Source organism: Mya arenaria, chromosome 6 (assembly GCF_026914265.1).
Source record: "Mya arenaria isolate MELC-2E11 chromosome 6, ASM2691426v1".
In the NCBI taxonomy this organism is placed as follows: Eukaryota; Metazoa; Mollusca; class Bivalvia; order Myida; family Myidae; genus Mya; species Mya arenaria.
The window spans coordinates 25,702,254-25,719,632 of NC_069127.1; the positions used below are offsets into that span (position 1 = coordinate 25,702,254).

Here is a 17,379-nt window from a genome sequence, read left to right on the forward strand (position 1 = left end):
TCAAATTTGATGAAAATTAATTTTTATTACACTTTTATTTATCAAACATAACACGAAATATTATATAAACAACATATTTTTATAATTCATTTAATGCAACCTGAATTGAAACAAAGATGGACAGAATTAAAAAATAGTTCACAACAAAGAAGCACGGTATATTTATATATATGATACAAAAGAAAAAAAAAGTTGATCAACAGTCACAGTACGTATAACTTTCGGTTATTTAACACTACAATGAACAAATAAAGTTATTATTCAACTACTAAATGAGGCCTGCATGTTATTGTTTACTAAATTTATATCGTTTATTGCATGTCCATGTATTGTCATTTGGGTTTGATTTTAAAAATCCTCATTTCTCGTATCCTTGTGTGCGTGACGCCGAGGTCTGAATTCTCGACGTCGTACTCAATGTCTCAAACTCATTTTAATTGAAGCCAGAATGTTCCGATTCGTCAGACAAACACTGAAATATAAATGACATCATTCAGGAATGTTGTTTTAAACTGAAGTTAACAAGGGCAGAAATTAGCTCTACATTGCATTCTTGTGTATTCGAAAACACGTGTTTCAACAGCTGATCGATGTTAAATTGGGTCATGTCAAAGTTTAACAATAGGGATAGTCATTATTTTATAACACATTTGTACTTACTTTCAATTTGTAGAAGCAGATGCGCATTTTTATGACCGGATTAGCGAAACAGAAGTGACACATATGTCCCATATAATGATTTATGGCCTTTGTTTATACAAGCCAGATGATTTTTTGTTTATCCAACATGGCCGACATTTTGACACGTTTTCGAACCATGACCTGTGACGTCAGGCGCGTGATCAATAAAATATAGTTGTATTATTGGTAGTTAATTATAACTTGCAGTATTGTGTAAATTTCCACGAGGAAAACGAGACAGGAATGCCCACAAACCTGCGCAGTCAACGTTTTACGCATCTTTGATACCAGTGACCTTATTTTGCGATTTTCCGAAATTCTTTAAATAGTAACATAGTGTTTTTTTTAGTGCATTGTATTTATCGATGTTTATACTTCATGAATATGAATTTATAGCGCATAAACAAGCATCAGGTATGAAAATAAATGCCCCTACATTATGAATACGTAGGATTACGTATCTATGAAGCTATGGATAAAACGTTAAGATCCGTATCTATGAAGCTATGGATAGATAAGTAAAATTGCGTATCTATGAAGTAAAGGGTTAAGCTGTACTAGTTTTATTTAAATACATTAACACATCATCAAATATTTCAATATTGAAAAAAAAAATGATTTTGTTAATCACATTATTAACTTAAACAAAGTTCTGAACACCTTGGGCATAGTAACCTTTTGAATAATCACTTCAAATATGTTTTAAAGAAAACAGAAATGTTAATTACCGGCATCTTTAAAGTTCCCATGACCTTAATTGCACATTTCACCATAGGAAATGCAGTTCTATTTTTAGTAACAACTATGACATCATTGTTTTTGCTTATGTCATATTCTTTATAAAAGTGCTCCAGCTAGGCCTGAATGGCAGGTTGGGTCACCCTGCTGCCCAGCACCCTAGTGCCTTTTCCTACACCCTGCTGTGCCCTTTCATTTGAGTCAATTTTCAGAAATAAGTATAAATAATAAATTATTTTAAAAATACATAATTTTGACATTAAAGAGAAGATAACAGCTGAGGTACTCATAACAAATTATTAGTATTGATAGTAGTTACAACACATACACAATAAGACTTGAAAATTGACTCTTGCAAGTGCCCCGTTAAGCCTCATTTAATGTACATCAAAAGTACCCCTTTTCACCTAGCACCGTGCCCTTTTCAAAGCCTGGCTGGAGCACTGATTATTTATAAGAACTATATCTATATGTCATTGTCCATTAAAAAACAAATCAAGAGTATGAATTCTTATTGCCTTTGACCATGTAACTGTCATTGACCATGACTGGATATATCAAATAAGGAACTTTGCCTTTGGAGGCGAGGAGTCAGAATCTTCATCCGCACTTTCTATTGTAAATCTCGGACCATCCCCTCTGTTCTCAGATGCTATAGCAACATTAGATGGATTTCCCTCAACTATAGCCCCTCCCCCTTGAGTTTCTATTAGTGGCTGGGCCTTGTCCCCATTCCTGATTGGTTGGTTTAATTGATTTGCCTGGTTCCCAGCCACAGCATTACTAGTTGACCCGTTTTTAACAAAACCTTCATCATCAATTAATCCTTTATTCACCACTCCACCTACACTTTCCCTAGGCTGTGACTGATGTAGCATTGGATTGACAATGCCGACACTTTTTCCCGATCTTCCTTGTGAATGTGGGCTGGATGATTTGGAGTGCAGCTCTTCACGTATAGAGGTCAGATGAGTGACGCCAGGCCTGGACTGTGTCCCCGGGGTCCCATTCACAACAGTGTTGACACTGCCCACAGGACTGGCCGGAGTGTAATGGGATACTGGAGAACGAGAGGTGGGTGTGTCATACGTCAGCGTACGGTAGTTCTCCGTCGGGTGATACAGTTGTCGATACTGCTCGTCAGAACCACTGAACGCTGAGTTCTGCAAGGAAGATATTTGGAATCTACCATTCTATTGCAAGTAAAGGGGTCATGCTTTAATACTTCTTAAAATCATAACAATATAATTATATTTCAAGGGGTTTTATGGCCCTTTTGTAGTGGCCAAAGATCAAACCCATTCATAATGCAGTCTAGGGTTTCCCAATAACAGAGGAACAAAAAATACAAACATGGTGGAATGTTCATGTTGAATGGTAATTCCAAGATTGATGCAAATGCCATCATTATTCACAATTTTGAGGAGTGTACTTTTCCTTAAAGAGCTGGAAAATATACTTTTAAAGAGCTCCAGACATGCTAATCAAACTATGTTAGTCTTTCTCAATTATTCATGGGAGTAGACTTGTTATGAAGGACACTGTGTTTAATGTGACAGATAGGTGCAGAAATCACAGTGTTTCTACCTTATGAGATCATCGTTGATCTCAGTAATTCTTTTAGTACCCACCCGTCATTTATTTTAATATTGTGGGTTTTCAGCTATTACACAGTAACACTCTTAGTAATTTTCAATAATGCATTATTTACTAATTACTGTGAAATCATTAATGTTCGTGGGGCATTAATGTTCGTGGTGTTCGTGGGTTGGTTGATCCATGAATTCAAGATCCCACGAAATATAGACCCATTATTCACTTTTTCAATTGCCACGTTATGTACATACTCTAGATTTTCATTACACTGAGGCCGCAGTATACAGGTTAATATACGTCTCACTGTATATCTTATTATCATTTTGTTAATATATTATAACTGCCTTTAAAAAATAATAAACCAAATCATTTTAATGTGTTTTAAGAACCAAATGACAGAAGCGCGTGCCTAAACGTGTGCTGTTCATGAAAATCTCCAGGCTAACAAGTGTAAGTGATGAGTGTCCGTTCTTGATTCTTTTCTTCAATGAAACAAATAATCGATTATATTGAAGGTTTTGAGCACCCAACGTGACAATCTACAAAACAACGCATTCAATACACTAATTAAACAAAAACATGTGAATAAATATTGAACATCAGTTATCTTTTGGGATTGTTTTCTCAAATATACGGACCTTCTCGGTGTTTTCACAGTTTGCAAAATTCCTTATTGGCATTCAATGGCTTCGCCTATCTGTATTTTTTGATCAGGGTACATCTTCTTATATGACCTTAATTTCCAATTAAATCGATAATGGACATGGGTATATGCACTAATTGGCATGTCGTACCACTATAGCCAGTGTCATAAACCGTGTGAAGTAGAAGACGGAAATCACGGGCCAGCACGTTGAGATAACGCAGACGATCTAGGACGATCACAGTTCAAAAATGAAAAACCACGAATTCAAGTACCCACCAAATTGTAATTTTTCGGCAAACCACGAAATTTCAAGCCAACGAATATAAATGATTTCACAGTAATAAAGATTTATCACTCAAAATTGATGTTTGTTATATTGATTATAAATACGAGCATCACTTTAATTTCATAGTGTTGCAAAATTTCAAACCACATGTTTAACATTATGCAACAACGACTTGATTATAGAGAGACTCAGAAAAAGACATATTTTGGTTATTTCTCAATTCTGTAAAATTATTCTTATACACTGCTGTTTAGCCCATTTAAATTCACAATAATTATTACTTATTTATCTGATTCAATACTTATGTTTGATTTACTATTATCACAAATAACCACTGTTTAAAATAACTATATCATAATTCCCAGTGTTATTATTACCCCATCATCTGTGAGCGCAGGAACAAGGTCATCATTCTCCACAATAACCTGTGGTGTCGGCTGGAACACCAACAACATCACCCAGATAGGGGCCAGCAACTTTGCTACCTGCGGAGATAAAGCCAAGAGCTGAGAGTCGCACCTTGATCCAGGTCATTGACTGAGTAAGGAGCACTTTGACAAAGCGCTCTATGTTTGCTTAAAGAGGTGCACCTAGATTCAGGTCATTTCTTAAGTAAGAAGTGATGACATGTACATGTACTTAATATCTTACCATGAAAAAGAAGAATATAATGGTAAACAAAGTCTGGCCATGGTTCTGAAAATAGAGTTAAACAGAAATCATTCCTTGCTCTTACAGGTAAAATGTCTTGACAGATGCACAAAGGAAACCTATTAAATTCAGTGCATTATTATGTTTAACTCATTTCACTTAAATGATGAAAACAAAACAAAGCATATGATTTGTGTTCAGATAAAAATACTAGCAATAGTATTGGATTTTTTCATACATGGAGAATTTGTTGCAATGTAGCTATAAATTGAAAACCCCATTTACAAAGGCTACTGTATTATACTGTGCATAGGACACACATTTTAGCCCCGGATTTCACTGGAAACAATGCTTGCGTGCTATCTATAGAATAAGGTTTCCGACATTATTTTGCCAAAGCCTATTTCTGGTCGAATTTGCTTTAATAGAGAAATAATTGGAAAAAATGTGTTTGCCTACATTTTAACATCAAAGAGACATAACTCACATCAATTGATGGATTTAGTTAAATCCTGATTTTTATTATTGTTATTTTAATATTTATGTTCATGTGCTGTACCGTATTATATTATGCATAGGACGCACTTTTTTACCCCAGATTATTGTAAATTCTAAAAAATTGTAATTAAATTAAATTCTATTTAGTAACCCTTGCCACCTTCACGATTCAATAACTTTCGTTAAAACAAAAATGGAGTCTGTTTATTTTTACATTTTTTTACCGCATCCTATCTATGGTTTTAAAGATTTTTTACCCGATTATTCACTTATTTTTTGACTGCGTCCTATTTATGCTAGGGTCCTATGAACAGTATCATACGGTAATATTTTTTATCTGTACACAAAAAATATGTTTTTTTAATCTATTAAGTCAAATGAGCTTAACACACATTTTAAAGTGAGTATAACTTGTCAAAGCTGGTTTATTGGTCTATTAAGGCAAATTGGCATAAGCCATGGATAGAATATGGATGAATATTTACAAAATAAGTAGACATTATACCAGTAAATTACAAAATAACAACAGTCATGTCCGTTCACAGCATGACATTTCTGAGGGTCTTTTAAATTAGTAAGTTCAATGTGATTTCTTGTTTTTACAAACATGAAGGGAGCAAACTATGAAATCTCATAACAAACACTATCGTGCGTCAACCATGTGTGAAAAACAGGCACAGCTTTATCAGAAAATGTTGCGTATCATACCTTCAAAGGGGGAAATAAACACCAAACATCCTATATTGTTTGTAAGCTATGTGTGATAAACAAACACCATTATATGAGACTATCCTACGTTATTTACGTACAAATATTGCGCTGCAGCCTTCAGCTTGGTTCCGTACTGAAAAACACAGAAACAAATGTCAAGTAAACAATCTGCTTACATAAACATACACCAGGATCAAGGCCATTTCATTAAGACTCCTAGGAGGAATTTCATGTCTTTTTTCAAGAGTAGTATAAAATCGCTCCCAAGGGTTATTAATGAAACAGCCCCATATTTTACTACATTATTATTGGCCAATCTTCCTTCTTTGGAGTTTTATTACATCTTAACATCAGTTAACAATTATTCTTTCGTTTTTTAGTTGTGTAAAATGTTTCACAGATATTTCACGTTTTAAATAAATATGGACAATTCATCCTGCCTTTAATATATTAAAAACAGTGCTGAAACAGCTCTAAAGATAGCAAAAATATGTACATATAGGAAACAATGTCAGTTGATACGGTTATTGAAAGTCGAAATTAACATGAGCACGGAAGATCTGCACTGGAAAAATGCTTTCTGGGTTTGCTTAAATTCTGGCATTTATTTAGCTGGGCTTGTTTATAAATGGTATGCACTATTGGTACTAGAGGTGTGCGTCTGTCAGATGTGAATAAGCATATAAGCAATACTTACTGACTCTCAACACCAAATCATACAGCATTCCTATGAGGGCGGATATCTCAAACACGATCACAATACTGAAAGAAAAGAAGGTTAGAAATATTAAAACTTGTTGGAAGTGATATTGGTGATTCATGGACAAAAAATTCACACCCTATCCGAATACACCTTCTTTAAAGCGGTCAAGAAATGAAATTATTGATTAGTGGACAATGATCTTTATTTAATATTTGATATACAAGGCGCAACATTGACACAGCCATACATTTTCCATAGTAATTGCTCCAGTGAGTCAGAGGTGCAAAAATCCCCAGAAAGAAAGCGTCGGAAGCTAAGGCCAAGACTCATTCTTAGTGTTTTAGCTAGAGGGTTATGGGAGGGTGCTGAACCCTGTCATTTTTTGAAAGCACCCTTCTGCCTTCATGACGACCAGAATGAGCATCCTCATGCTTTCAAAGAAATAAATGCTTAAAATTATAAAATATTAGTTTTGTTTTGATTAAAACTTGAAATTTGACGACCGAAAAATTCAAACAAACATTACATATTTGATCGTGAAACCTGAAATAAATTGCTTTTCATAATGCTTTCATTATTCACTGCCTGATACAATGTGGCCCTTTGTCCCTTAGCACCCTGTCCCCTTTCTGTAGCACTCTGTCCCCTTTCTGTAGCACCTTGTCCCCTTTCAGTAGCACCCTGTCCCCTTTCTGTAGCACTCTGTCCCTTTCTGTAGCACTCTGTCCCCTTTCTGTAGCACCCTGTCCCCTTTCTGTAGCACCCTGTCCCCTTTCTGTAGCACCCCGTCCCCTTTCTGTAGCACCCCGTCCCCTTTCTGTAGCACCATGTCCCCTTTCTGTAGCACCCCGTCCCCTTTCTGTAGCACTCTGCCCCCTTTCTGTAGCACCCTGTCTACTTTCTGTAGCACCATGTCCCCTTTCTGTAGCACCATGTCCCCTTTCTGTAGCACTCTGCCCCCTTTCTGTAGCACCCTGTCCCCTTTCTGTAGCACCCTGTCTCCTTTCTGTAGCACCCTGCCCCCTTTCTGTAGCACTCTGCCCCCTTTCTGTAGCACCCTGTCCCCTTTCTGTAGCACTCTGTCCCCTTTCTGTAGCACCCTGTCCCCTTTCTGTAGCACTCTGTCCCCTTTCTGTAGCACCCTGTTCCCTTTCTGTAGCACCCTGTCCCCTTTCTGTAGCACTCTGTCCCCTTTCCGTAGCACCCTGTCCCCTTTCTGTAGCACCCTGTCCCCTTTCTGTAACACCCTGTCCCCTTTCTGTAGCACCCTGTCCCCTTTCTGTAGCACCCTGTCCCCTTTCTGTAACACCCTGTCCCCTTTCTGTAGCACTCTGTCCTCTTAAAACCTGGCTAAAACCCTACATTCTGTTTTCATATTGGATCAAGGGGCATAACTCGTCAATCTTAATATTAGGATTTGCTAGTCTTCTGCCCAGCATAGTTAAAGTTCAGGGATCAATTTTTGCCCAACAACAATGCAAAGACTATGATGATACCTAGACATTTTTCTTAAAAAAAAAGGGAAGAGCCAAAACTAGTAGCTTTCTATAAAAACATGCTATGATAGCCTACCACCAGAGGTCCCGTTTCTGTGCTCTACGTAATGAGTCAAGAGTAGAAATCTCGTTAAGACGTCGGGTAATGTAGAATCCCGCCACGCAGAACAGCTGTACTATCAGAAACTCTGCTGATGACATCATCAACCAATAGGGCTCTGTAATGTGATACAACGTTTGATTATTAAATGATGGAGAATTCAAATCTCCTCAACAATGTCTTATTTTACTCTTTCTTTTTAACTTTAAATCATTGATCGGACAAGACCCATTTTCACATAATTTCTATAATTAAAGGGTGATAACTCTTGAGAAACTAGACCCATATGGCTGGTTATCAAACTTGTCTGAGAAATTCTGCCATTACACATTCTGACCATATGAGGTTATTTCTATAATGAAAGGGCTATTACTCTCAGTTGAATTAGTGATATATCTGGGTATCAAACTCATCCAAGATATTACATATTCCAACATATTGGACGCCGACCCAAATCTTCCCGTCCACCGCTGGTAAAACAGATGTATATATGGAAGGATTGTTGACTAGACATTTTCTCAGTTTTAATTCTGCAAAATCTACCTCCATTGACCCAAATCTACCCCTCTCAGTCTCTGGAGAAACAATTCTACCTCTCCGGCACTGCCAGAGGTTCACATGTCTGATCAAATATTGCATCCTTTTTGTGGAAAGAATAAATGAAGAAGCAATATCATTGACAAAGCAAATCCTCAGTTCTATAAAATTCAGTGAACACAATGACTAATACTTACGAAAGCACTCAGAGAATGTGTTAGTGATTTCCACAATGCCGAGTGTTGCCACAGTGGTAAAGTATAAACAAGCTACTGCAAGGAACGGGATTAAAAACCTGCAACGGGAAATATGTATAAACACAAAACTAGCAGATATATAACATCATATGTTACTCACTATTGGAAAGTTCTAGGGTGTCTACAACACTCAGAGTTCAAATCTGTTCAGATTGTTGTAAACATATGTACCAAGTTTCATGCAAAAATCTTTATCTGTTATAAAGTTAAAACACCAAGGTCTATCTGTTTTTCCAAATTGACTAAGGGAAGTAACTAAACAATTTTTTTCTTCAAAATATATGAGCTGAAAAAAAGCTAAAAAAATTCTTGTTAAATTTGAGTATAATTGTTTTAATTTGTCCTTAGCTACGATAATATGAGAAATAACCAGGGAACCGTTTCATCAAGAACGCTACTAAGGAGTGATTGGTCAGCTGTAGTTTTACACCGGTGAAAGTCTCTTCTGGCACTGTATTCAATAAACAACCTAGATTGAGCTAAAGGAGCAAAATCTAAGAGTTTTCATTGGCCAATTTATCTTATAGTCCAGTCTAAACAGCCAGATTTCACTTTTATCTGAAGTTCAATCTAATATGTTAATTGAATACAGCCCCAGGATTGGAAATCACTCCTAAGATTATTAATTGAACCGGCCCGTGAGTTCTACAACCTTTTTGACCACATTTCCCTGCGAAGAGCCCGGGTGGCCAGCACCCAGTAAAAGTGACACATAACAAGGAACTGGGCCAGCTTCAACCACTGCAGTGCAAAGTCCATCTGTACATACATGTTTAATGTGAAGTGCACGGCCCTGAAACATAGTTAAAAAAATTAAGCTGCACTCTCATAGATTGAACGTTTTAACAACTTTTTTCTATTTTTTGTCTTGGAACGAGCCAATTTTTGCAAAACATCCACTTATATAAGACTGCTGACAAAAAATTTGATCGCAATGAAAATATGAAAATCTACAATCTGATTTTTGTCAGCAATCATATATCATTGGATTGCAGATTATGATATTTACGCAAAAATTTGCTCTTTCTAAGACAAAAAATAAAAAAGTTGTAAAAATGGTATATCTTTGAGAGTGCATCTTTTAGGCATATATCATAAGAAATAGCTCTGCCTTTAACTACCTTTAGCAAAGTCTGTTCATTACTGTTCAACGTAAAATATACCAAACTGAAAATATAAAATTATGTAAGTAACTTATAATGAGAAACTGCACCAGCTTCAACCACTTATAAGGGCAAAGTCTGTATACATATACAGTACATGTTTAAAGAGACACACTCACATTTTGTAAAATGCACTTGTTTAATGATGAAACAAAGTGTGGCAAATCATAAGGAGAGTCAAAGCAATGTTTCTCGCTACGCTGCCAACATTAAGGCAATGACAATACCTTTACTTTTGCTATGAAAAACATATGAAAAGGGCCCACGTTCATGACGAACAGTCTAAAATCCCAGTCTATACTCAGATTCAGACTTAGAAAATCACTTTTATTAAATCATGCAGAATCAACTTTATTCCATTTGTCTTACAATAATTAATATAACGAACTGTACAATTTCAAATCGCAATAAAATTCAGCAAATTTTGTCATGAATAAATGAAGCTTTGCAGTTTTGCAACTTAAGTCTGAACAGAGTCAGACGTGAGACTTTTCATATTCACGGCCTCTGAAGATGACTTTACATCATTGTACATTTTATTATTTTGGTATGTTCAACTTACGCGATGGCGCACTCGAGGGAGGCACAGTAAAAGATGAAGTACTGATGCCAGTTCTGGTGCTGGGCACGGTGAAGTTTGATCACCTTCAGGACACATAACACCCCTGTCAGCACCGCCAAGAATGACAGCAGCGAACCCCTGATGAAAAATAATTAATTTAATTTGTTCATAACATACTTATAATGCCCCCTTCAATAAAAAGGGGAATATATTAGGTTGGCAAATGTTTGTACGATGAAGGTTGATTGGTCTGCATATTGCTACGTTGGTCTGTAAATAGACCATGTCTTATCTTCACAAAAATGGTTTGAACAAGCACTAAGAAACTTCGGTGGTACCTTGCCCAGTGTGTGTATACCACGTGATAAATTGCGTCATAAATGCTACGTGGTTGTATCTAAGACCATGAAACTAGTGGTACGTTGCCCTTGAAAAGTAGATGACCCCTATTGTTTTATGGTTCATAGGTCAAAGATTTAGGTTACAGACACCAGTTTAAAAAAAATGTCTACACATTAACTTCAGAACAGTTTCATGTAGAACCATAAAACTTTAGTGGTAGGGATCCCTTGACAAGTACATGACCCCTGTCAATCTTGAGGTGAGTAAGTCCAAGGTCACAGACAACAGTCTTCTGAAAACTCTGTCTGCAGTTCACAGTTTGAAATGTTTGCCTTCACTTTTGTAAACAATTTGTGCAACCATAAATACTCAATGAATTCCTTCTTATAACACTTTTCAACATGTTTCTAACAAAGAGGCACTCAAGGGCATAATGTTTGACAAAAATCATAAGACTAAAATTTTGATTAAGACATCTTTCTTGTGTTTGATTGATTGACTAACTAAGATCAATAATTTGTATTGGTTTTATTATGTGGTAATCCATTGGGCAATCAGCCATGTGCTTTTATTGAATTATAAAATACAATCCTGTTTTGGGTCAACTCTTTTTTTGAATGGCAACTGGTGACTGGTCAATTTTCAGAAGAATACTACAAAATCTGAAAACTCTCAATAAGAAGCTGTTTTATTAGAAGTGCAACATGTACATGTACCTAGCAAAAGTGAATAAAGAATTTTAATAGTCTTTAGATAGTATTTCTAAAAGCTGACAATACCTCAAACAAGCTATAGTGTTGAAGTTTGTAAAGCATCCGCTAACCAGGACATCAGTTGCCGGGGTGCTGTTGATAGTGACGATCGTCACATTGGTTGTCGCCCAAAGAGGGGTACTGGACCCACCCCACTCTTCCATCACTTGGTCTACAGCCACTTTTTTACCTGGTGGAAATGAATATAAAATTACCCCTGTAAACAAATAGAAGTTTACAACCATCTAAATATATTTCTTACCCTGATAAAACGTACTATCCTAGTAGTTGTAGCTACTTTTCTAGATACTGATTTGGTGTTGGTGACAACAACCTGGTTTTATAAGCTCAGTCAGTAGTGTTCAGGCAGTAAGGTGTTTGAGCCTCACACCTGGCTCAGGTTAAATTTATTGGTTTCAGGAGTTAAAACCAGGAGTGTCTGGATCAGTCTCAAAGGTGCATGCAGGAGGAATGAACGGTGTGAGTGAATAAGAACCAGCCATCCAGTTAGCTCAATAGGTCAAGAAACGTCATTAAAAAAGAGCCTGGACAGCATCTTAGAGTAAATAGTCAAGCACCATGCTAATGTTACAGTGATCTAGGGTTATGCACCAGTCAATTGTAACCAAGTCCCCCCCCAGGGAATAGCAAGGACTTTGACTTTTGGTCCAGCCAATCCCTGGTAAATTCCCTCCATGCTTGGACACACTGCTGGAAAAATCCCTGCCAAATGCCCCCGCACCCCAGGGACATCTTAGGTGGTAGGTACACCCCGCTATTTTCACTCCCGTGAAAACAAAACCACCGCACTCCCTTTACTGCAAGGTAAAAACATGGCCCATTTCCCCCACTATCTCCGGTATACCCACGGACCGGGGGGGGGGGGGGGGGGCGTGGTAACAATTGATTGGTGCATAAGGGGCCACACACTGGGCACACTTTCCCTTCCAGGTTTTCTTTAATACGCACAATTCCCCTTTGAACAAAACTACACTAATAAAATATTCCATATTATTAAATTAATATTCATCAAATTTAACTGCTATGTACAACTGTTCCTCAAACGAAGCAATAAATTTACGAAATTATTTTATCCGAAAAAGTCCTGTAAAATGTATCCGAATAACTGCATACAATTGGATCTGTTCCAAAACGAATATTTGATAAGCTGACAAAACCATCGATGAAAAACAAGTTACACATAAAAAAATAAATACCTTCAACAGGAAAAAAATACCAAACAAGCAATCACCTTTCAAAAACTCTAAAAAATACGCTAATAAACATGCCTGCTCAATGACCAATTTAAACCGGAAGTTAACTGTCAATTAATTTCCAATTCCAACAAAGAGCTATTTATGATGGCATTTTCTTCTTTAATGTAGTTTCAACAAAGATCAAAGCCATGGATGCCTCGCAAGGCTTTGTGGAGGAAATCGAAACAAGTGAAATCAGCTTCTACGAGGCAAGAATTAGTCATAAAATGTTGATATTTTGTGTAGTTTTATAAATTTCGGATTCACTACATTTCGGACAAACAAGGCGTCAGCTTTACTCATGAGAATTGTCAACGGGTTGTATTTAGCATTGTAAAATTCCCGATATGACTGATATCTGATATTTTACATAGTTTCTAATAACTTTGATACTAGTTTGTATAGAGATTTGCTGATGAGCTTATCATACAAGGATTTATTTTCCAAAATATTTTGATATACCAAATGATTTGATATTTACCCCTTTTTGACTTGACTCAAGAAGTGTATTAGTCTTAGCATTAGAAAATAATCATGCACAATGTTTTCCCATCCTTAATAATAATAATACTTTTTTGAAGTAACTTTCTTGAATTCATGAATAGATTGTTGGCAAAGGTGCGTTTGGTGTGGTAAGCAGGGCAAAGTGGCGAAGTAAAGATGTTGCCGTAAAGATCATTGAGACAGAGAGTGAGAAGAAGGCTTTCCTTACGGAGCTCAAGCAACTGTCAAGAGTCAATCATCCAAATATTGTGAAGCTTTATGGGGCTTGCAGTCGAGCGCCGGTTAGATTTATTTCCATCACTTACTGAAACATTCCTTTACCAAGGTCCATATTTACTTGCATCTTGAGTCTGATTTTTGAATCTGAAGTATTTCAAAATATCTATAAAATAACTAATTTTGACAAAAGATGTGTGCTTGACTGTAGCATTTTTTACCATCTTTGCTCCTGTAATAGCATTTTAACCACAAAATTAGAAGTTTGCTTTCTGAGTCTGAGTCTCAAAGTCAAATGGTAGAGAGAATGGGCTCAAGAGTTATCTACTGCATGTCTTCTTCACAATTTAATCCTGTAAGAAACAAGTGTAGATCAGAATGTTCTCTGAAATTATTTCTTATTAAAAGGAATTTCTGCTTTGATCGATGTCACCTTTACAGGTTAATATAGTTAAAAACATCTTTCCTCCTTTTTTCAGGTATGTTTGGTTATGGAATATGCAGAGGGAGGATCATTGTACAATGGTGGGATTTCAAAATGATAGCAAGAGCTTGAATGCTAAAAACTAAATTTAAGATCTACCCGGTAGATTGTTATTTTTTTATGGATAGCTTTAATTATTTACTTATTTTTAGGGTTTGTGTTTTTTTAGACATTTTTATTTTATTTATTATTTATATACAAAAATTGTTGAAGATGCGTTACTGTTTATAACAATTTTTTGCAATGTACATTGTTTATATCACTCGCACATCGCCTTTATATCCGCAGTGCTGCATGGTGTGGGCCCCCAACCGACATACACAGCAGCCCACGCTATGAGCTGGGCCCTCCAGTGTGCCAATGGGGTCGAGTATCTACACTCAATGAAGCCTAAGGCTCTAATACACAGGGACCTCAAACCTCCTAAGTAAGCTGACAAACTTTTGACAGTCTTCGCTCTAAAATCATATTAAGTTTACCATTACTAATCGGAATTTGCTTACATTAAATTTTGGTTGTCCAGGTATACATTCTTTCAATTGGTTGAATGGTTATCGATATTAATGTCATCTCCACTACCTTAAATGCTATTTTTTACCCTTACATTTTAATATTAAAATGTTCAAAGTTAATAGAGTTGGTTAATGCTAAAAGAACAAAAAAATATAGTGAAACAATTCAAGAGCTCAGGGCAAGGCTGTAGTTAGTTCATATAAAGATAGGAGTCCATCTTGCACCCTGGAACTTGTATGAGATGTAAACTAAAATGTACTTCAGTCTGTTGCTGATCATGGGAGGGACGGTGTTGAAGATCTGTGATTTTGGTACAGCGTGTGATATACAGACACACATGACAAATAACAAGGGAAGTGCAGCCTGGATGGCTCCAGAAGTGTTTGAAGGTATGTTGCATGTTGAGTTCAAAATAACAGTTTTAGCTGGGGTGTCCACTGTTAACAAATTTTCACTGGTAGTATAACTGTTAACATGACTTTACACTTATTTTAGCAAGTAGCATATCTGATTACACTGCTTTACGCATATTTTGATCTTCACGCCAGGTAGCATAACTGTTTACACTGCTATTGACATATTTCACAGGTAGCACAACTGTTTACACTGCTATTGACATATTTCACAGGTAGCACAACTGTTTACACTGCTATTGACATATTTCACAGGTAGCACAACTGTTAACACTGCTGTTGACATATTTTCGCACGTAGCACAACTGTTTACACTGCTGTTGACATATTTTCACAGGTAGCACAACTGTTTACACTGCTATTGACATATTTTACAGGTAGCACAACTGTTTACACTGCTATTGACATATTTCACAGGTAGCACAACTGTTTACACTGCTATTGACATATTTCACAGGTAGCACAACTGTTTACACTGCTATTGACATATTTCGCAGGTAGCACAACTGTTTACACGGCTGTTGACATATTTTCGCCGGTAGCACAACTGTTTACACTGCTGTTGACATATTTTTGCAGGTTGCACAAATGTTTACACTGCTGTTCTTATATTTTCACAGGTAGCAACTACAGCGAGAAGTGTGATGTGTTCAGCTGGGGAATCATCCTATGGGAAGTGCTCACACGGAGAAAACCCTTCGATGAGATCGGGGGACCTGCCTTCAGGATCATGTGGGCAGTTCACAATGGTGCGTTGATTTTTCTTGGATCTGTGCATTTAGATTTTTAAAAGACAAAATAACAAAATATATTTATTCCATATGCTTTATGTATAATGTATATAGATAGTTGAAGTTGAAGGATCTGTATTAAAAAAAAATTAATGTGTTAGAGGAGGTGGGGGGTGTTTATTGTAATATATCATAGAGATTGAGTAACATGGAAATGAAGCAAATTAAGATTGATGCACTTGCAAAGTAGTAATAAATAAATGAATAAGCATTATTGACTTGCATTGTCAGATTGCATAGAAATATTACATGTTATTAAGTTGTAGGAGTTGTCATAGTTATAATGATGAACTATTTCAGGGACTCGTCCACCTTTGATCAGAAACTTGCCTAAAGCTCTGGAACTGCTCATGACCAGGTCAGTGGGGGTAAATTGTTAGTCAAGTCTTGGTCATTTTTGCTCATCTGTTTTTATTGAAATGATAAGTCAAGGTATTGTCATGGCATTTATGGCGTCAGTATTGTTGTTGTAGGGCAAAACTTTTGCCTTTATCAGAACTGAATAACCTTCTAAGATATTCAAATGAAACTTGGTGCACATGTTGTTAGAGACAATGTGCCCATATAAAGCTGTTCAATATCTCTGGCTTGAATAATTGTTGAATTATGCCCCTTGTTTTACGAAAAAGCACGAGACGAGCATTGTTATTCGCTCCGTTGCTATGTGTTAAATGAAATTATATTCTTAAATCTTTTATGCAGATAATTTTGTTTAATCTCTCTTAAATTACGATCTACATAAAATGTATATTATTTAGGCTGACTATCATTAAATAAGTTATATCAAAATGATATATTGTACATTTAAAGCTTGATGTTGAATCATTCTTTAAAAGTTGTAAAGAAGAGACAGAGGTATGTCTGCCAATTTCAGGTGTTGGTCTGGCAATCCTCCGGAAAGACCGTCAATGGCCGATGTGGCGAGAATCATGTCACACTTGTTCCAGGTATACATACATATACATTGAACATTCTTCCTGTTGGTGCAGTAGATAGTTCATGTCTTATTGGGGGGTTTTTCGAGGAAGACTGTCTGGGTATTGTGAAAACCGTGGTGTTGTTGGCGTAGGAATCTTTGTATTGCCAATACTTTCACCTTCGTCATAACTGAAGAAAACTTTTAAGATATTAAAATGAAACCTGGTACAGCTATTGCCATTGATAGTACACACATGTTCAGTAAGACCCATAACTCTGTCTTTAATAATTATTAAGTTGTGTTCCTTGTTTGACTGAAGAAAAAACAGTTGCCGTAATTAACACTCGACTACACCAATCCCCCAGCATTGGTTGCATCAAGAAAAATATCTGGGGAAGACCCTGAGCATATACAATTTCTAACAACATATTTACTCACTACAGTGCATTTCAGATAAAAAGAAATGCTAATTAAACTAAAATGCATTCAAAAGTAGAACACGCAAAAAAACACTGCCTGTGTTGGAGTGATTAATGATTTTATCTCCCTAGCTGAGGGCAATCA

General features: G+C 36.4%; 2 protein-coding genes across 5 annotated transcripts in view; one reads left to right on the top strand and one right to left on the bottom strand.

Moving 5' to 3' along the window:
- LOC128237194 (uncharacterized) lies at positions 1-13,033 on the bottom strand. 3 transcript variants are annotated; one of them, XR_008261520.1, is made up of 12 exons: positions 12,937-13,018; positions 11,747-11,909; positions 10,626-10,763; positions 9,553-9,693; positions 8,841-8,938; positions 8,083-8,224; positions 6,505-6,569; positions 5,906-5,940; positions 4,599-4,643; positions 4,325-4,432; positions 661-2,582; positions 1-472 (listed from the first exon to the last, which is right to left on the bottom strand). XR_008261520.1 is itself a non-coding variant. In XM_052952504.1 (11 exons), the coding sequence occupies exons 2-11, from the start codon at positions 11,881-11,883 to the stop codon at positions 1,977-1,979; spliced, it is 1,515 nt and encodes a 504-aa protein (XP_052808464.1). In that variant the 5' UTR covers positions 11,884-11,909; positions 12,972-13,033; the 3' UTR covers positions 1-1,976. The 3 variants fall into 3 exon arrangements, 2 of the variants coding, with proteins under 2 accessions (XP_052808464.1, XP_052808463.1); XM_052952504.1 differs by having other exon boundaries at positions 1-2,582; positions 12,972-13,033; XM_052952503.1 differs by having other exon boundaries at positions 1-2,582.
- LOC128237193 (mitogen-activated protein kinase kinase kinase 7-like) overlaps positions 13,024-17,379 on the top strand; it is a 21,346-nt gene continuing 16,990 nt past the window's right edge. For both annotated transcript variants that reach the window (XM_052952500.1, XM_052952501.1), the window contains exons 1-8: positions 13,024-13,184; positions 13,581-13,760; positions 14,175-14,220; positions 14,468-14,606; positions 14,957-15,081; positions 15,726-15,854; positions 16,197-16,254; positions 16,771-16,843. In XM_052952500.1, coding sequence (XP_052808460.1) covers positions 13,125-13,184; positions 13,581-13,760; positions 14,175-14,220; positions 14,468-14,606; positions 14,957-15,081; positions 15,726-15,854; positions 16,197-16,254; positions 16,771-16,843 — 810 coding nt within the window. In that variant the 5' untranslated portion in view covers positions 13,024-13,124. The remainder of the gene's footprint in view (positions 13,185-13,580; positions 13,761-14,174; positions 14,221-14,467; positions 14,607-14,956; positions 15,082-15,725; positions 15,855-16,196; positions 16,255-16,770; positions 16,844-17,379) is intronic.